General features: G+C 41.6%; 1 protein-coding gene across 1 annotated transcript in view; it reads right to left on the bottom strand.

The window, feature by feature from the left end:
• The window catches only part of LOC130107437 (sodium- and chloride-dependent GABA transporter 2-like), a 121,723-nt gene that overhangs the window by 79,756 nt on the left and 22,961 nt on the right, over positions 1-19,006 (bottom strand). Inside the window, exon 4 of the mRNA XM_056274048.1 lies at positions 79-213. Coding sequence (XP_056130023.1) covers positions 79-213 — 135 coding nt within the window. The remainder of the gene's footprint in view (positions 1-78; positions 214-19,006) is intronic.

Below are 19,006 nucleotides of genomic sequence, written 5' to 3'. Positions count from 1 at the left end.
AGAAATGTAATTGGTGAAAAATGATCATATCTACTTGCCCAGTGGCTAAGCAATTTAACTATTTACCATGAAACTGACCTTCAAAAAGGGGGCAGAAGTGCCTCCAACAGGTGATACATCCCTGAGAAGCGTACTGCCCCATGGCAGTCTCCAGGAGGAACATTGGAATTCCACAGAAGAGAAGAAACAAGACATAGGGAACCAGGAAGGCACCTGTGGATTATATGTGGATAATATATATCAAGTCACTGCCAATGTCATACCTAAAGACATATCTTTATTGATATTAAGAGGACCTGTCACGTAAGGATGATGAAGTGTTAAAATGCAAGAATCCTGACAGGGATCATTCTCTACTTGAATATTGACTATTTCTACCAAACATATGTCAGAAATTTCTTCTAAATCAAACTTATCACATATGAAATAGGAATGCTAGTTAGACTTGTAAACTGTTAAAAAGAAAGTGTAGGGGGGGAGGCAAAAGTGAATTTATTAATGGGGGATGAGGTTGTGTATTGGGACGGGGCTACAAAGTCCATTGGTGGTGTGGGTTATTAGTACTACATTTTATTGCTATGATTATCCAATGTTGTATTGTGTTTATAACAATGTTATAAGAATTACAGACAATGTTATATTTGCCATGATGTGGATGAATGATATTGTGTTGTTGACAGTTGATGTGACATGTGAGTTACATTGACGACGTTAACAACAATATGAAAAATATAATTGAAAAAATAACATTTGCTGAAACTGAGTACACACAGAGTAGCTATTTTAAGTGATCTGCCACACTATTTAAGTGAAACATACTCAATAAATTTATGATTCATTACTTGAAAAGAATCAGATAATCAGTTTCAACAGAAGTTTTAAGTTAACATAATGTATCTGGTTTTACGGTGTATTAAAGTGTTATTTAATTAAAACGACACCAGTCACTGCGAAAATCATTGGTGGTAAAGCAAGACTCGACAGGTAAAAAGATTATAGTTCTATAGATGAAATAGCAGCGCAAAACCCCAAAGAATCTCAAGAAAGTGCTACTGAAAGATATGGCTGATATGGTTTAGGATTCTCACCTATGTGTAATACAGTAATAATGTCTATTGCACGATAGCACGTGTCAAACCAAGGACCTCGGGCCAAATCAGGTCCCTTGCAAATGGTGACAAGGGCCACATATCAATTTAGGTTCCCAATAAGTTTTGAACCGCCTAGCTGTAGCTGTGGTCTGTACACGTGCTCCATGCGCGCGCCAAACCAAACAAACTGCAAGTATGCAAGCAGCCAGTCACGGATATGCATGACGAAGTCAAAGCCTTTCGAACAAAACTGCGTTTGTGGGAGAACCAAATGCATCAGGGAAATTATGTTCACTTTCCGGCCTGTCAGTCAGCAGCAAATGTGCTCACCACTGAGAGCAAACACGATGCCACAGCTCCGCCTTCAGGCTGCCCATATCCTGGGCATGTTCAGGGGCACTTATAAAGGTTCTGTGTGATGAAGATCAACAAATCCTCTCACAAATCCCGCCTCAGAGACAAACATCTTGCCTCCATTCTGAAAGTGGCTACAGCTCAGAATTGATGAACTTGCATCAAAGAAAAGATGTCAGGTGTCCGGAAATAGGCCGATCTATGTGGCAAAGAGCATGTCAACATAGATGCGCCATATTTAGGTATGTGAAATATGCTGCATGTGAGTTTTGCTTGACTGCAAAGTTTATTTGTAATTTTTAGGGTTTTATGCCCAGCCGATTGCATGCCAGAGGGTTAGGCTGTATGGGACATGTAAACTACATTATCAAAGATCTTTTACTTTTATTTTTATTATTCAATGTCCCACACAATCATAGAGATGACATATTCAGGCCGGTGAACCAGGGTATGTGAGACATAGAAATATGGGCAAGAACAAAATTAAAGATTTGTTATTTTGCTTTTACATCAGGTCGTGTTGTGTTTTATTAAAGGCTCCACACAACCATTGAGTTTTCATATTCAGGCCAGAGAAACAGGTTGTTGTGAGTTGGCTGTTTGGTAGCCTACATTGTAAAAAATAACCTTAAAAAACGGAAATATTCCGGCAGCTGGGGCACCAATAAAATTCTGTAAAATAACAGAAATTCATAATTTTTTTTTTACAAAAATGTTATTTTACATTAGACACGTAGGTTCACGGTCTACTTCTGTAATTCTATTAACATTTCCACGTATCTCTGAAATACAGGAAAAATCTGTAAAATAAAAAGGGAAAAAAGCTGTTATATCACAGATTTGTTTACAGTGTACTTGTAAAATAATAATCAGAATGAATTATTTTGCTTGACTAAATGTAATGATGGTTAAACAACTTTTCTGTGGATTTTTCTAGGACTTTATGTAGACCAAATTGTATGTGAAATGGCTATATAGGAAATGTAGCAATATAATCAAAGATCATTAGCATTGGCATGAATCGACCAAACGGAGGTTGTTTGGATGAGTGAAATCCATGGCTGAGATTTTACAGTGAAAAAGGCTGTCAACAAGTTCCTCAACATGAGATATGTGCGCACACTGGTAATAAACAGTATACAGTTATATTTGCATTTGAAATATTCAGTTTTTGATACCATCTTTACAAGTACAATTTAACAAACATTTGACAGCCACAAAATAACAGCGTTGACTTGGTGGTGAGTGGAGGGGCTCCACTGCCTTCTTCCGATTAGTGTCAAGGACCCTCTCACATGGCACGAGAATCGTCATCAGTCATGTTGCCTGTCATTTCAGTGACGCAAAACTGAAGCCTGCCTTGTCCTCTTTGCAGTTTCGTCACTTGTTGAAGTTGATAACCACCCTTTTCAGGTAAGTGAAGTCATCAGGGCTGAGGGCTTTCTGACCCAAACATCACTCTCTTCTTGAAGACCTGCAAAATTGGGGAGGGGGTAAGAGTTTCACTGAGCCTGACCCAGGAAAAAGAAAAACAATTTTTTCCAGATATAGACACACAGTGAACATGCTGTTCCTTGATGCATGGCAATGGCAGAGAGAGAGAGAGAGAGAGAGAGAGAGAGAGAGAGAGAGAGAGAGAGAGAGAGAGAGAGAGAGAGAGAGAGAGATATCTGAGACCAATTGAAAAAGCATCTTGTGCAAAATGCAATGCTCTAAAAAATTCAATAACACAACATGCTTTTGTATTAAAGTTGTAGTTCTGGGGTGCCCTCGTGGCTCACCTGGTAGAGCATGTACTATATACTAAGGCTGAGTCCTTACCGCAGTGGCCTGGGCCCTTTGCTGCATGTCATCCCCTTTCTTTCCCCCTGCCTTTCCTGTCTCTTTCGCTCACCCTCTCTCTCTCTATTATCGCTATCCAAAAAAGAATAAAGTGGTAAAATACCAAACAAATTATTTAAAAAGATGTTGTAGTCCTATACAGAACTGACCTTAACTGCAAGAATGCCAATCTTGCTATGGATATATTTACGGTACCATTTTGCTTTTAACCATAGCTATGATTTGTATACATGGTGGGGAGAAAGCAGATTGAAGATTAAACAGACAGTTGCTTGGCATCTTTTGTTACTTTACAGACAGCAGAGACCTTTACCAAAGCATAAATTATTAAAGTTGAGCGATATCTTCATCTGTCATGTGAGTCCTTGCCTTCTAAAATCGCAAGAATAGCAACAGCGCCAGTGCTTAAGCTTCCACATGGTCTTAGCAGGCACGTGGCACAAGTTGTACGTTAAAATAGATACCAAAATTGCACTGCACCAGCAGATTTTTATCGACACATTCCTGGCTGTACTATCCCATCCATCCCAGCGCAAGCGATTTCATCTTAAGCCACAAAATTACCAAACAAATGGGAAATTTTTCACTTTGTACCCAAAGAAATTGCCAGTTTGCACCTGTGTCTGGCACAGGCATAAAAATAGAGCCTTGTGCGTCAATCTTTTCTATTCATATTTTGTAATAAATGGTGTTTTGAATTTTGCTGGCTCACATTTTGAAAGTTGAGCATGTATAAGTGCTTGAGAAATAAGGTAAACTTATTATAATGGCCACTCTCAAGCTCAGTCACTTCAGTTATGTGTAATAGTTGGCTTTATCTTTGGGTTTTCACAAATAGCTTCCTAAAGGCAATAATGTTGGCCATATCACCAGTGCTACACCCAGTTTTACATGGTTAAGGACATGGTCTGCCCTGCATTTTCCCATAGACGTTTTACCTTCTTCTAATGAGATGCACAAGCCACGTTTGTCCCATATCATGACGGCCTGGATCATGGCTCATGTGACTGAAAATAAGAGCCTTTATGGAAGTCCACAAAAAGTGGGCAACATTTTGAGACTGTGTGAGACGGAAATATTTTACCAACAACTGGCACCATTTAACAACATTAGCAACAACTCTTTTTTTCATGACTGTTTGTTCCTTCATTCGCTGTCAGTCATATGACAATTTAGTAGAGCTGACATGAGTACAAGATGTGTGTTAATGCCAGATGTAAAGGAGGCCTCTGAAAATACACAAGTGAAGAGTGAGGCTGGGTTCACACATGACTGTGAGACAACTAACAAAATGTCCAAGGAACAAGTGCCCTGGATTGTTTTAAAATTTGCCGAGATGACCCTGAAAATGTTGAGTGCCAGCTCTGCCAAAGGAATGATTTGCCGACTCACCAGAAAAATGCAAGGAGGTTGCAAGCCAGTGCCTTGTGTAGACTAAACCATTTTAATTGGACCAGTGTAATTTGCTAAGACAGTATTTAGACAGACTACCAATGTTAGAAACGAATACTTATCCCTGCCCCCTCACAAGGAACACATGACCTAACAATAATAAAACCCAACCGAGATAACAGAAAGCAAGTCATGTCTGATAGCATGACTTTATGACTTAGATTGGTAAAAAAAAAAAAAGGTCTGACCATAGATATAGAATAATGAATAATCTTTATCTACTGTGTACACCCTGCTATAGCAAGTGAAAATGAGACAGAAGACATGAGGGCTTCCCCTATCAGGGAAGGGGAATGTTTCAAAATGTTAATAAAACAAGACTAAGTAAAATCTAGTATATGGCTGGACCATGTAGGGTCAATGTTAGAAATTGTGACCAATTTGTTAGAGGGGTGTCAGTGGTACTGTCTGGATATTAAATGTTCATCTGCAATTTTCTGTAGTGGTCCCAGTAATATCTGTTAAAGTGTAGCATGGTTAAGCTATGTTAGAGTAAATAAAAAAATGTTTTTTAAGTTATAAATGCAGTTGTAAGAACAATACTTTCTCCTCTTATCTTGGGATGTGGGATTTGAAAGAGAACTAAATTTAATTGTAAGTATAACTATTCTATAATTATCTGTTAACTCCCCCTCCTCTTTCACCTGTTTCTATCTGCAGATGCCTCTTGTTTATCTAAGAATCACTCGGTATGGACAGGCGAATTCACCAAGAATGGAGTGTAGCCTCTATTGGTACCATGAATTGCGCATCACTAGCCACCGCTATCTGCCCCATCTCAAGGTCCAATTCAAAAATTCTAAAATACATGCAAATAGCAACAGTGCACCGAGACATGAGTTGCTTAGCGGCACAGTTAGGGGTGCATTTCACCCTTTGCGGGTGCTTTGATAATCACAGTTTCTTTTTGTGGTATTTGTGCAGGTTTAACAGCCCCAAAAGCTTTGCAATCCTTTTGGGAATTCGTTATTGGGTGTTTCGTCAGAGTGGCTGTTATTTTAAGTGATTTAACTGTGCACTCTACCTCATGCCTCTCAAGGCTCAGCTGAACAATCGTGCAACTTCAGTGACAATGTTGGGCACCTGATCCAGCGGCCCAATCACGTCAAACATGATCACTCAGTCAGTAACTCTAAAAGAAGATCACTCAATCAGTCACTCTAAAACATGACCACTCAGTCAGTCATTCTAAAACATGATCACTCAGTCAGTAACTCTAAAACATGATCACTCAGTCAGTAACAAAACATGATCAGTCAGCCAGTCAGTCAGTCACAGTCAGAGACATTCGCATTCGTAGGGCCATAAAATGTTCCAACTCCCCCATGGAATTCGACTCCCCTTGGAGTGAATGGGTTAAGTACAGTTAGGGTTAGAAGGCTATAACACCAGTGCAGCCAAAAAGGGGAACCAAGTAAGTAATACAATATCTGTCTTGTGCTGACAGCGAAAAATAAATAAATAAATAATAAAAAACTGAGAAAACTCTAGAAACTGGACCACAACGAATTAATGAGTGGATTACACTGGACGACAAAGATTTTGCTTCCTGAACACCTTTGGGTGGATTTTGTGGATTTTGGGCCGCTGATCACAAAAATCACCTTAAAATGCTCTTATCACAGGTTAGATGCTGGCAGACAGGCTATAAAAACTGCCCACATTTACAGGTGCTGTTTGGATGCATGTTGATGCACATGTTCTTCAGGAAATAGCATAGTGAGTATACTTAACAATAGGCTTTATTATCTTCAAGAAGATTTAATACAGCAGGACTGTTCCGTCAATGTTGCAACAGCAGCAATATATTCTGTTATCTGTGGCGAGTATACGCGTAAGGCTCAAAGACACACCATGACTGCACTTATTAAGAAAGCCTATGAGCTCGACTTCGGATGTGAAATTGGTGACCAAGAGAAACCCTGGGCTCCTCACATTTTTTGTGCAACATGTGCAGTCAACCTGAGAGCTTGGCCCAGAGGTACTCGGAAGTCAATGCCATTTGCAGTCCCAATGATATGGCAAGAACAAGGATCGCGTGACAGACTGCTGCTTTTGTCTGACCAATATTTTATCTGGCTTCTCCACTAAAAATAAGAAAACTATTGAATACCCCAATCTACCTTCAGCCATGAGACCAGTGACACATGATGACAGTTTGCCAGTACAGAAGCCAACAGAGACATGGAGACTAGATAAGGCAGATGAAGATGCCACAAAGCATGAACAAGATGTGGGAAAACAACAATGATCCAGATGTTGTACCCTTTATGCCTAGTCATCCTCATCTGATAACACAGTCAGAATTAAATGACTTTTTCTGCTTCCGGTGTGGGAAGATGGCGGCGCAAATTCATGTTTGCAGTGGCCTCACCCAGTACAGATGTGGGAAGATGGCAGGGCGAATTCACGTTTGCGGCGGCCTCACCCAGTATCAACCATGCAGTGTCTTTGTCCATGTCTGCGTCTAAGTTTGTCTTCATTTGAACCTTTTATGCCTGGTTATCCTTATCTGATAACACAGCCAGAATTAAATGACCTGGTCAGGGACTTAGATTTGTCAAAAGCTAAAGCAGAACTACTTCGTTCAAGATTGCAAGGATGGGGTTTGCTGTCACCAGGTTTAAAAATGTCTATCTTCTGGAACCATCAAGAACATTTGACAAACTTCTTTACGCAGGTTGACAAACCTTGTTTCTGCACTGACATTGATGGATTGTTCATGGCTTTGGGTTGTGTGCATGACCCACAACAATAGCGTCTTTTTATTGATTTGTCAAAGTTAAGCCTGAAAGCTGTCCTGTTACACAATGGCAATGTCCACCCTTCAGTACCCTGTGGCTATTCAGTACACATGAAAGAAACCTACAATAACATGGAACTGTTGTTGAAACACATACAGTACAACAATTACGACTGGAACATCTGTGGTGATCTAAAAGTATTGGCACCGCTACTAGGAATGCAGCTCGGATGTACAAAGTACTGTTGTTTCCTTTGTGAATGGGACAGCCATGCTAAACAGTCACATTGCATTAAAAAGAACTGGCCACTCCGTAAGCATTTCGTTCCAGGGCAGAAAAGTGAACAAAGAAGGTGATGGATTTCGCTATTTGAGACAGAGGTTTCCAAGAATAACTGTTGCCAAGATTAAGGAAGGCATTTTTGTCGGTCCAACAAATCACTCCCTGTCATCAGTGACAGGGAGTTAAAAGATCTGCTAGTGGGGCCAGAGAAAACAGCATGGAAGGCATTTAAGGATGTTGTTGAGAATTTTCTTGGCAACTACAGAGCACCAAACTACACTGAGCTGCTTGACAACATGCTTAAAGCACACAAAACCATGAAGTGTAACATGTCATTGAAAATTCATTTTCTGCATTCACACTTGGACTTCTTCCCTGCTGATCTTGGTGCACTCAGTGACGAACACGGTGAAAGGTTTCGCCAGGACACTGCAACCATGGAAAAGAGGTATCAGGGCAACTGGAATCCATCAGTGCTGGCCAATTATTGTTGGACACTTGACACGAGAGGCACCAGATGCTGAGTACAAAAGAAAATCAGCTCCAAAACATTTTAAGCTCAGTTGAACTAACGCAATGTGTCAGCATCATTATGCGATTATTAATTCATTCATTATCCAAGCTGCTTATCCCAACTGGGGTCACGGGGTCGCCGAGAGGGCCTCCGCTCCTCACGGGATTATCCCCCCCCATCCCCCCCCCAGCGGATCACCTCAGCTGCCGCCTAGCAGCTAACTTAGAACTGGTGCAGGCCAGAGGAATCTGTTCAATTAAAACAAAGCATCGCCAAGGCCTGCGGCGAGTATTGACGCGATGTGATTTCTGCCCAGTGTTCTGAATGTCAAAGTGAAGAAATTCAGTGAAGCGCGGGTAAACGGTGGGAGTAACTACAACTCTCTTAAGGTAGCCAAATGCCTCGTCATCTAATTATGCGATTAAACCTGTTAAATTAAATGAAAGTTATTTTAATGCTTCTCCAAATTCCTACATGATACAGCAAATCTGAAATTATTTTTGTGTTCAGCTTGACATTGTCTACCATAATCTCAATTTTTTTTTTCAGGAAGCAAAATGCTTGAAAAATTTTGTTGTCCTGGCTCTATATATCCCTGTTCTTTACACTAATAAAGGGGATATTTGACAGGAGAACACAATTGTCAGTTGGCTGGAGTGGCCACTGAAGCTGCTCTGCCATATATGTATATGCACTGGATATAAATAGTCTACACACCCTTGTTAAAATGACTAAATGGTTAAAATGGTTTTTGTGATGTAAAAAAACGAATCCAAGATAAATCGTCTCAGAATGTTTCCCACTTGTTTTTTTGTTGTTTTTTTTTAAATGACAACCTATAAAAATAAAGTGAAAAACAATCAGATACATGGGGGGGATACAACACTTGCCATAATGTTGTGGATAAAGTGAGGGACATCATTATGGAGAGGGATGAAACAATGGTCACTTATGGTGTTACGTCTCTCTTCACATGTGTTCCTGTTGATGAAACAGTGGAGATAGCCCATATGAAATTACAAGATGACCCCACCCTTAGCAATAGAACCACCCTTAACATTGACTAAGTGTGTCTGCTCCTGAAGCTGTCTTCAGTCCATGTACTTCACATACAGGGGGCAGTACTATAGGCAGAAACATGGGTGTGTTATGGGTTCCACAGTTTCACCTATAGTGGCCAACTTGTATTTGAAGGAAGTGGAAAAGAGGGTTCTGATGTCATGTCCAGGGACACCACCTAGCCATTGGTTCAGACATGTGGATGACGCCTGGGTTCAAATTAAATCTCAGGATGTACCACATTTCACTGACCACATTAACTCTGTGGACAGCCACATCAAGTTCACCAGGGGGGATATGAAAAATGACAGGTTAGGCTTCTTAGACTGAAATTGCAATTGAGGAGGGAGGACATTTGATTGCTGATGTTTACTGTAAACCAACACATACTGATCAGCACTTAAGGTTTGACTCTCATCATCCACTGGAGAACAAACTAGGAGCCATCAGGAAGTTGTACCACCAAGCTGACAATGTTCCCACCATCACAGCAGCCAAGGGGATAAATCCCACATTAAGCAGGCCCCTGGGTAAGTGTGGTTATCCTAACTGGGCATTTGCCAAAGCCAGAAAGACACCCAGTGTACTGGCTGATCGAAGAGAGGAGAAAGACAACAGCTGTCTAAGTGTAAACCAGTGGTGATTCGGTATGTTGCGGGAGTGTCAGAACAGTTGACGCATATTTTCCAAACACCGTGTCTTGGTTTCTTTCAAACTCCAAAACACTGCGTCGGAAATTGGTCCACCCCAAAAACCAGGTCCCCAGGCACAAACAGAGCAATATAGTGTGTGCTGTTAAGAGCCAGGAGGATTGCCATGACTTGTACATCAAGGAAACCATACAAACACTGGCGAAGAGGATGGAACAACATAGAAGAGCTACCTTGTTGGATATGTGACTCATCAGACATCCCACCAGATTTTCAGTACCCTTACAGAGTCAAAGTAAGGGCAAGCCTCATACATACCGACAGCTCAAGGGAAATTTTTGAAGCGATGGGAGTCCCGGACTCTATCCTCTCCATCAGTTCATCCATTTATTCCATGAGCATGTCATCTACGTTTTGATTCAGCAAGTGGATTTCCCTAAAAAGAGGGAAATAGCACAAATAAATTTCCCCCCAAAAAAATATTAGTATGAAGGATTCAAATGTACAATGAAAAAAAATATATATCTAAAGCAAAATATCGGGAGAGGGGGGGTTGTCACACTAATACTTCTTCTGCCATCAAGAGCCTGCCATGAGCTTTTTTCTACACAAACAATTTTCTACTTAGCTACTTTCAATGTGTCTGTCACTAGAAAAACAACATTCTGAAGTTAAAGCTTGGCGTAATTCATTAGTCACTTAGTAGAATACTTAAAAAAAGACCACAGTACTAGTTACTACCATGCCCATATTTACCATGAACCATTAGAAAGATTATTATTAATCAATACATTTTTGGGGTTTTAAGTGAATTTACATGAATAACACAACACAGTCCACGTGTAGTCTTTATGTATGTATGGTGTGACATTCTCTCGCTTAACATTACGTGCTCTGTGGTATTACACTTGGGTTTTTTTTTCTGTAACATTACCTTCAGAATCTATATTTTATAAGACAACCATCCTCTGCCCATGGTTCGAATTACATGACCCTGGTTTTTCTCTCCAGTTGAGTTTGTTTTCCTGCAATAATCTTGTCGCTAATCATCATAGGCCAAGGTATTCAGAGGCCATGCTAGCTGATGTAAGCTGGCTAATAAGACTGTTAGCAAGCTTGGTTCTGTGTTGTCAACTGATGTTTGCTAGCTAGCTAGTATGTGGTAACTACATTTTTACTTTCCTAAAAGGTAAATAATAAGCCAGGTTTATCTTACCTCCAAATATAATTACTTGTTATGGCCATGCTCATTGGTGACCATGCTTGTGTCCTTGACCTCGGACTGCTGCTTCTCAGTGTAATGTTAGGTACTTCTATAGCGTTTCTATGGGAGAGATCTCGAGATATGTCTTTTGATCAAATATTAGATCTGCTACAACTGGACCCATATTTTCTGTCATTATTTCTGTCTTTGTCCAAGGCAGAGATCGCAGCACTATATGGTGATAGTGACAGATGCATTGCTGCGGCTAGCACACTTGTTGCTTTGTAAAAAGAAAAGAAAAAAAAGGCTAGGAGCTAAATGTCTGTAATGAATTAGAATCAAATATGTCCAGCTTTCAAAAACTGCCGCTAATCACCAACTTCAGACATAGCACAGATTTTACCCAGAGTGAATATCATAAAAATCTGGGATTTTTTTTTTTCGTGACAAGTTACAGTACAAATCAGTTGCCCTGGAGTCCTCCTTTCCAACTATATCCCTGTTGCAGGCCTAGAAACCTAAGGTGAAAATTTCCATTCTAAAACATGCTGACATTCAGTGGTAGCGTATTCTGTCAATTTACAGTATAATCACATATCAGCCAAAAAGCCATTGAAATATATAGGAGAGTATTCCCACTTTCTCCTTACATATTAGTGATCTACCCATCTAGGTCACTGTATGCCTACCTCCTCAACAACCACTATACCACTGCTGACATCGCCAACATTTGTCAACATACTATAGGGAGGGATAGTGAAAACATTCATTCTCTAGTGGTTGGATTCCTAATGGAGAAGAACTGCCATTCAAAAAAAGATTGTAAATCCATGCCAGCAAAGTTATTGAACTCACAGAATTTTTTTGGACATATAAAAAAATGAACAATGAAGTAAAAAAAAAAAACCTGATCCATAATTTTCTGTTTTTGTAAAAATCAAAAACATAACATTTCATTTATCAAATGGCCTACAGGTATAGCCATTCTTTGATTACATCACTGGGCAATATCTACTAAAACTTTCGGCTGCTCCCGTAAGGGGTCGCCACAGCGGATCATCCGTTTCTATCTCTTCCTGTCCTCTGCATCTTCCTTTGTCATGCCAGCCACCGACATGTCGTCCCTCACCACATCCATAAACCTCCTCTTTGGCCGTCCTCTTTTCCTCTTCCCTGGCAGCTCCATATTCAGCATCCTTCTCCCAATAAACCCAGCATCTCTCCTCCACACATGTCTAAGCCATCTCAGTCTTGCCTCTATTGCTTTGTCTCCAAACTGACCAACCTGAGCTGTCCCTCTAATATACTCATTCCTAATCCTGTCCTTCTTCATCATTCCCAATGAAAATCTTAACATCTTCACCTCTGCTGCCTCAAGCTCCACCTCCTCTCTTTTCGTCAGTACCACCATCTCCACACCATACAACATACTAGCTGGTCTAGCAAACATCTTGTAAACCTTCCCTTTAACTCTTGCTGGTACCCTTCTTTCACAAATCACTCCTGACACTCTTCTCCACCCACTCCACCCTGCCTGCACTCTCTTCTTCACCTCTCTCCTGAACTCCCCGTTACTTTGAACAGTTGACCCCAAGTATTTAAACTCAAATGCCTTTGTCACCTCTACTCCTTGCATCCTCACCATTCCACTGTCCTCCCTCTCATTCTTGCATATGTATTCCGTCTTGCTCCTACTGACTTTCATTCCTCTTCTCTCCAGTGCATACCTCCACCTCTCCAGACTCTCCTCAACCGGCACCCTACTCTCGCTACAGATCACAATGTCATCCACAAACATCATAGTCCACCGAGACTCCTGCCTGATCTCGTCCATCAACCTGTCCATCACCACTGCAAACAAGAAAGAGCTCAGAGCCGATCCTTGATGTAATCCCACCTCCACCTTGAACCCATCTGTCATTCCAACCGCACACCTCACCACTGTCACACTTCCCTCATACATATCCTGCACCACTCCTATATACTTCTATGCAACTCCTGACTTCCTCATACAATACCACACCTCCTCTCTTGGCACCCTATCATATGCTTTATCTAAATCAACAAAAACACAGTGTAACTCCTTCTGGCCTTCTCTATACTTCTCCATCAACATTCTCAAAGCAAACATAAACATCACATCTGTAGTGCTCTTTCATGGCATGAAACCATACTGCTGCTCGCGAATCATCACCCCTTCTTTTAGCCTAGCTTCTATTACTCTTTCTCATATCTTCATGCTGTGGCTGATTAACTTTATTCCTCTGTAGCTTATTACAAAGGTGTTAGATGTATTACAGATATTGCCTGCATATTTGCTTATTATGCAATTCAATATACTGTGCGTCATATGGGACGGGTCACACCATTCTGAGAAAGATGGGAGCACCTTTTGCGGCTTCCCAAAGCTCAATTCTAATCTAATAGGTGCAGCTGCCTTAACATGGCCGTGTAGCCCTATTTAAAAAGAATTAAAGTCATTTCTCTCTGAAGAAGGATCACAACCACCAGAGGACAACTCTTATCGCTTTCCCTCCCCATACGCCCATTTCACGCCGCGGCCATCTTGGATTTTTTAAAAAACCAAGCGGTGGGAACTTAGCCACGCCCCCTTCTTACTTCATTGAAAACACTGCTGGAAGCAACATGTACTGCTGTGTACCATCCTGCAACTCCTATCAAAGAAGGGAAAGAGATAAATCCTTGACGTTTCACCGCTTCCCCAAACGCCTGCACACCCATAAGGCATGGGTGGTGAAAATTAAGAGGGATACAGGGCCACATTTTCAGGTAACTACCAATACCTTCACCTAGCAACGTTGTTAGCTAGCTTTCTGGTCTAACTGCAACCATAACAGTTAACATGTTGCTGACAGTAACGTCAGATATCATTTGTCATTATAGATCACAGACAACACCAGGGTGTGCTCAAAGCACTTCACCGAGGACTGTTTTCGCAAGACGTTTCTTGGGCTGACAAAACTGAAACCCGGAACTCAACCTACGCCGAGGAGGTAGCTAAGATTACTAACTTTACTAGCAGACAAACATCACGGTAGGTCATGCAGAGCTATAATAACGTTAGCTGAATGTTGTCATGAAAATGATTTTAGGATGTTGATGAAATGAAACATAATACCTGCCATTAATAGCTTGTATTTTTAGGGTTCCTGTTCGTGGTGGTCAACCTGCTGGGGAGGTGACACCCGAGTCAGCAGATGAGTGAGTAACGTTTACAGTTGTGCACTCATGTTTACAACTAAATTCCACATTAAGATGCCATATGGCTAAATGTTTACTCCTCCTGCTATTATTGCAACAGACATTATGTACATGTAGGCCTACTGTATGCATTGAGCTGCAGAGGTTGCATGTACATTTAACGTTACTGTATGCATTGAGCTGCAGAGGTTGCACCATGTACAGCCAGTTAAATAATATTGGGGTGACCAGTTTCACTGTGACTAAAACATTAGAAGGGAGACAGAAGTTTGACGTTGAAAAATGTTTGCTCCTGTTTGTAGTCGCATTGGTGACTTAATAGCGGAAGAAGATGAAGAGGAACATGAGGGAGATAGGTGAGTTGTTACTGTCAGTACAATACAATTTTTCAAACGTACATTACTGCATTGTATAATACATATATATATACTCACCGGCCACTTTATTAGGCACACCTGTCCAACTGCTCGTCAACGCAAATTTCTAATCAGCCAATCACATGGCAGCAACTCAATGCATTTAGGCATGTAGACATGGTCAAGACGATCTGCTGCAGTTCAAACCGAGCATCAGAATGGGGAAGAAAGGTGATTTAAGTGCCTTTGAACATGGCATGGTTGTTGGTGCCAGACGGGCTGGTCTGAGTATTTCAGAAACTGCTGATCTACTGGGATTTTCACGCACAACCATCTCTAGGGTTTACAGAGAATGGTCCGAAAAAGAGAAAATATCCAGTGAGCGGCAGTTCTGTGGGCGAAAATGCCTTGTTGATGCCAGAGGTCAGAGGAGAATGGCCAGACTGGTTCGAGCTGATAGAAAGGCAACAGTAACTCAAATAACCACTCATTACAACCGAGGTATGCAGAAGAGCATCTCTGAACGCACAACACGTCGAACCTTGAGGCAGATGGGCTACAGCAGCAGAAGACCACACCGGGTGCCACTCCTGTCAGCTAAGAACAGGAAACGGAGGCTACAATTCGCACAGGCTCACCAAAATTGGACAATAGAAGATTGGAAAAACGTTGCCTGGTCTGATGAGTCTCGATTTCTGCTGCGACATTCGGATGGTAGGGTCAGAATTTGGCGTCAATAACATGAAAGCATGGATCCATCCTGCCTTGTATCAACGGTTCAGGCTGCTGGTGGTGGTGTAATGGTGTGGGGGATATTTTCTTGGCACACTTTGGGCCCCTTAGTACCAATTGAGCATCGTGTCAATGCCACAGCCTACCTGAGTATTGTTGCTGACCATGTCCATCCCTTTATGACCACAGTGTTCCCATCTTCTGATGGCTACTTCCAGCAGGATAATGCGCCATGTCATAAAGCTTGAATCATCTCAGACTGGTTTCTTGAACATGACAATGAGTTCACTGTACTCAAATGGCCTCCACAGTCACCAGATCTCAATCCAATAGAGCACCTTTGGGATGTGGTGGACCGGGAGATTCGCATCATGGATGTGCAGCTGACAAATCTGCAGCAACTGCGTGATGCTATCATGTCAATATGGACCAAACTCTCTGAGGAATGTTTCCAGTACCTTGTTGAATCTATGCCACGAAGGATTAAGGCAGTTCTGAAGGCAAAAGGGGGTCCAACCCAGTACTAGCAAGGTGTACCTAATAAAGTGGCCAGTGAGTGTGTATATATATATATATATATATATATATATATATATATATATATATATATATATATATATATATATATATATTCAATAGTGGATAGCTCTGTTCTGACACATCATCTTGATAACAGGAAAATGTGTGGATTTATATTGCTTCCCACATGTATGACATATCCTCATGTGTCCAGTGAGGTTTGGGCGACTCTACCTGATCATGACTACGACGTGAAGCTCCTTTCTGTGGAAGACCAGCTTGACGCAGTAAAGAAACGCATTGCTTTCCTGGAGGACGAAAATAAAAAGCTGAAAAGTGAGCGTTTTGGTCTAGAACGCTTCCAGTGTGCGCCCAATCTGATCAGGTTTTACACTGGTTTTAAGGATTACCACACCCTCAAAGCACTCTTCCTAGCTTTACAGCCTACTGCAGAGTCCATGGTGCGATGGACTTGTAACCCTGTGGTTAAATTATAGGCCTTAGATATATTATATTGCACTAGATAAGAGTTTGGCCTAGGTCTGTTATTTTGTATACTTTTTGAATATGAATATATTATATTGTTGATATTGTTCTGCAAAACAGTTGTTTACCAATGTGAAATGCATTTACTTTATTGTTGAAAACTTACCATTGTTGTGATTGGTTGGCTGTGGAGAGAATAACTTACCTTGAATGTGATTGGTTGAGAGGGCAGCGGGGAACGTCAGCACGAGCAGACTGGACTGGGAGAAAGAGGTCACCCGCCCCTGGTGTGAGCAACGGAGCAGTTTGATGTCGAGTTGTTATATGCTATTTTGCGGTGAGAGAAATGTAATTGAAGTTTAGTGAACAGTGATGTGTGCGGGTGTCTGACCGAGACCCATCCCGGGAACTGTTTGTGTGGACTGGGGAGACAAACTGACTACTCGTCAGTCCCATATGTGGACCCAGCGGCGTTACGGAGCGAGCTAGCCAGTCGGTGTTCGTTGTTAGCACAGCAAGACGGACGAATGGACTGGATACGGTGAAGGGCTCTCCCCACAGTGAGTCGGGCCGTCTTCTAGTTTAGCGAAGTAACGTTATCAGTTACAGTGTAGTGGTGTGTTCATGCGACCATCGAGGAACGCAGAAGGAGTCGTCTGTTGCCGTGTTGTGTTGCCGAGGCGAGCGCACGGTTCGACCGTGAGATGGTGCTAACGGCTAACTAGCCAGTTAGCTAGGATGGCTGCCGGCCTGACGTTCGCTGCTGCACTGAGACGAAGAGGAGCATTCATTGTGAGTACAAGCCGGATGTGCGGGCTTCCAAGGGGAGCAAAGAGGGCTGTTTAGGGTCCCAACGTACCCGATAAAGAAACAGGCCTGCCAGTGGGGGTTGACTTTCTTTTATTTTATTGCCGGCTTAGTTATAGGGTTATTGAGCTGTATGCTAATGTGTTAGTCTGATTAATTTGTGTATATTTGAATGCAGATGCTTGTTAGCCATTGAGGCTTATCACTTTCATTCATTCTAATAATTATTACTCATAATACATTTGTATATATAATTCTATGTACCTGTGTGAGTGTGGATTATTCATGTGTGTTTATTCCTGTGGTGTCTAGGCTATGGTAAGTGACATGTTGAGACAACCTTAAAGGGCTAGTCCACCATTTTAATATAAGTTACTCGGTGACACATTGAGGTGTCTAGACCATGTTAGATTGCCTTAAAGGGGTCATATGCCATATTTGAGCGCCTTAAAGGGGTAGTCAACCTTTTTAGTTGGAGTTACCAGATGACACTGTAAGACATTTAGAGCCTTTAGAACATACTTTAAACACATAAAAAGCGAAGTTACCATACTTTAATAGTTTATTGGATACCGAGTTATATAGAGAACTCGGGAGCGTTGTCCTTGACAGTTAAAAGGGATAGATAGCGCTACAGACTCAAATGCAAAGGAACAGCCATAACCTAGAACACATTTCTGTGTCTGGCTTCCATGCGGAGCATTTATCGCTGATTGATCAGTTTTTCCTGTTCTTGTGCCATGTGAGGCAGGGCTTTTTTGCTCTGGATTTATCTGTACGATTTAATGCAGGGGTCGGGAACCTTTTTGACTGGGAGAGCCATAAAAGCCAAATATTTCTAAATATATTTCATTGAGAGCCATATAGTATTTTAACGTATAATAAATTAAATATGTCTTACTTTTAATGCGACTTCTGGTGCTGCATGGTTTTGCTGATGGCCTTGTAGTCTGGTTCATACGTGGTGAGGTTGAGCTTCATGCAGGCGTTGAGGCTTCCATCAGTTAAACGTGAGCGTAGGTTGGTCTTAATGTTCCTCATATGCGAGAAAGACTGTTCACATGCATATGTAGAGCCAAACATGGTCAATACGGCAATACTCACACGCTGCATTGTGTGGTATGTCACAGGAAGCTCGTTCCAAGTTTTAAGAATCAGCTGGTCTTCAGGTTGAAGATTTTTAATTTCTGTCCACTTGTGTTCCCTCGCCAGCTCTGCTCGCTGTCGCGCAAGACTTTCCAACTCTCCATTAAGTGACTTGAACTTACTCATCCACATGTCTGATGCCTTCAGGTCAGCAACTTCCAGCTCAAAGTCTCCGATAGAGACCCCGGGGATGCATGTCAGGTCGATTTTGTCCACTGCACACTCATGTGGATGAGTGATGAACTTGAAAAGACCAGTGCGCGCACGAAATTCTCCAAAACGTGCTTTGAATGACTGCAGGAGATTGAACGTAAAGCCAGCTAGCTGCTGGAGATCCAGATGTTGAGTGGAGTCACTTGCTAAGCAAGCATCTCTAAATTGTTGCAGTCTTTCAAAGTGCAGAAGACGACCTGTTTCAATGTCCCTGAGAAAGACTTCCAGCTTGCTTTCAAATGCAAACACTGCTTGTTGAAGGGATGAGATTGTATTTCCAATACCTTGCATTTTCACATTGAGCTGGTTCAGATGGCCAGTTATGTCCACGAG

Source organism: Lampris incognitus, chromosome 2, assembly GCF_029633865.1.
Source record: "Lampris incognitus isolate fLamInc1 chromosome 2, fLamInc1.hap2, whole genome shotgun sequence".
Lineage (NCBI taxonomy): Eukaryota > Metazoa > Chordata > Actinopteri > Lampriformes > Lampridae > Lampris > Lampris incognitus.
This window is presented reverse-complemented; position numbering and strand designations above follow the sequence as displayed.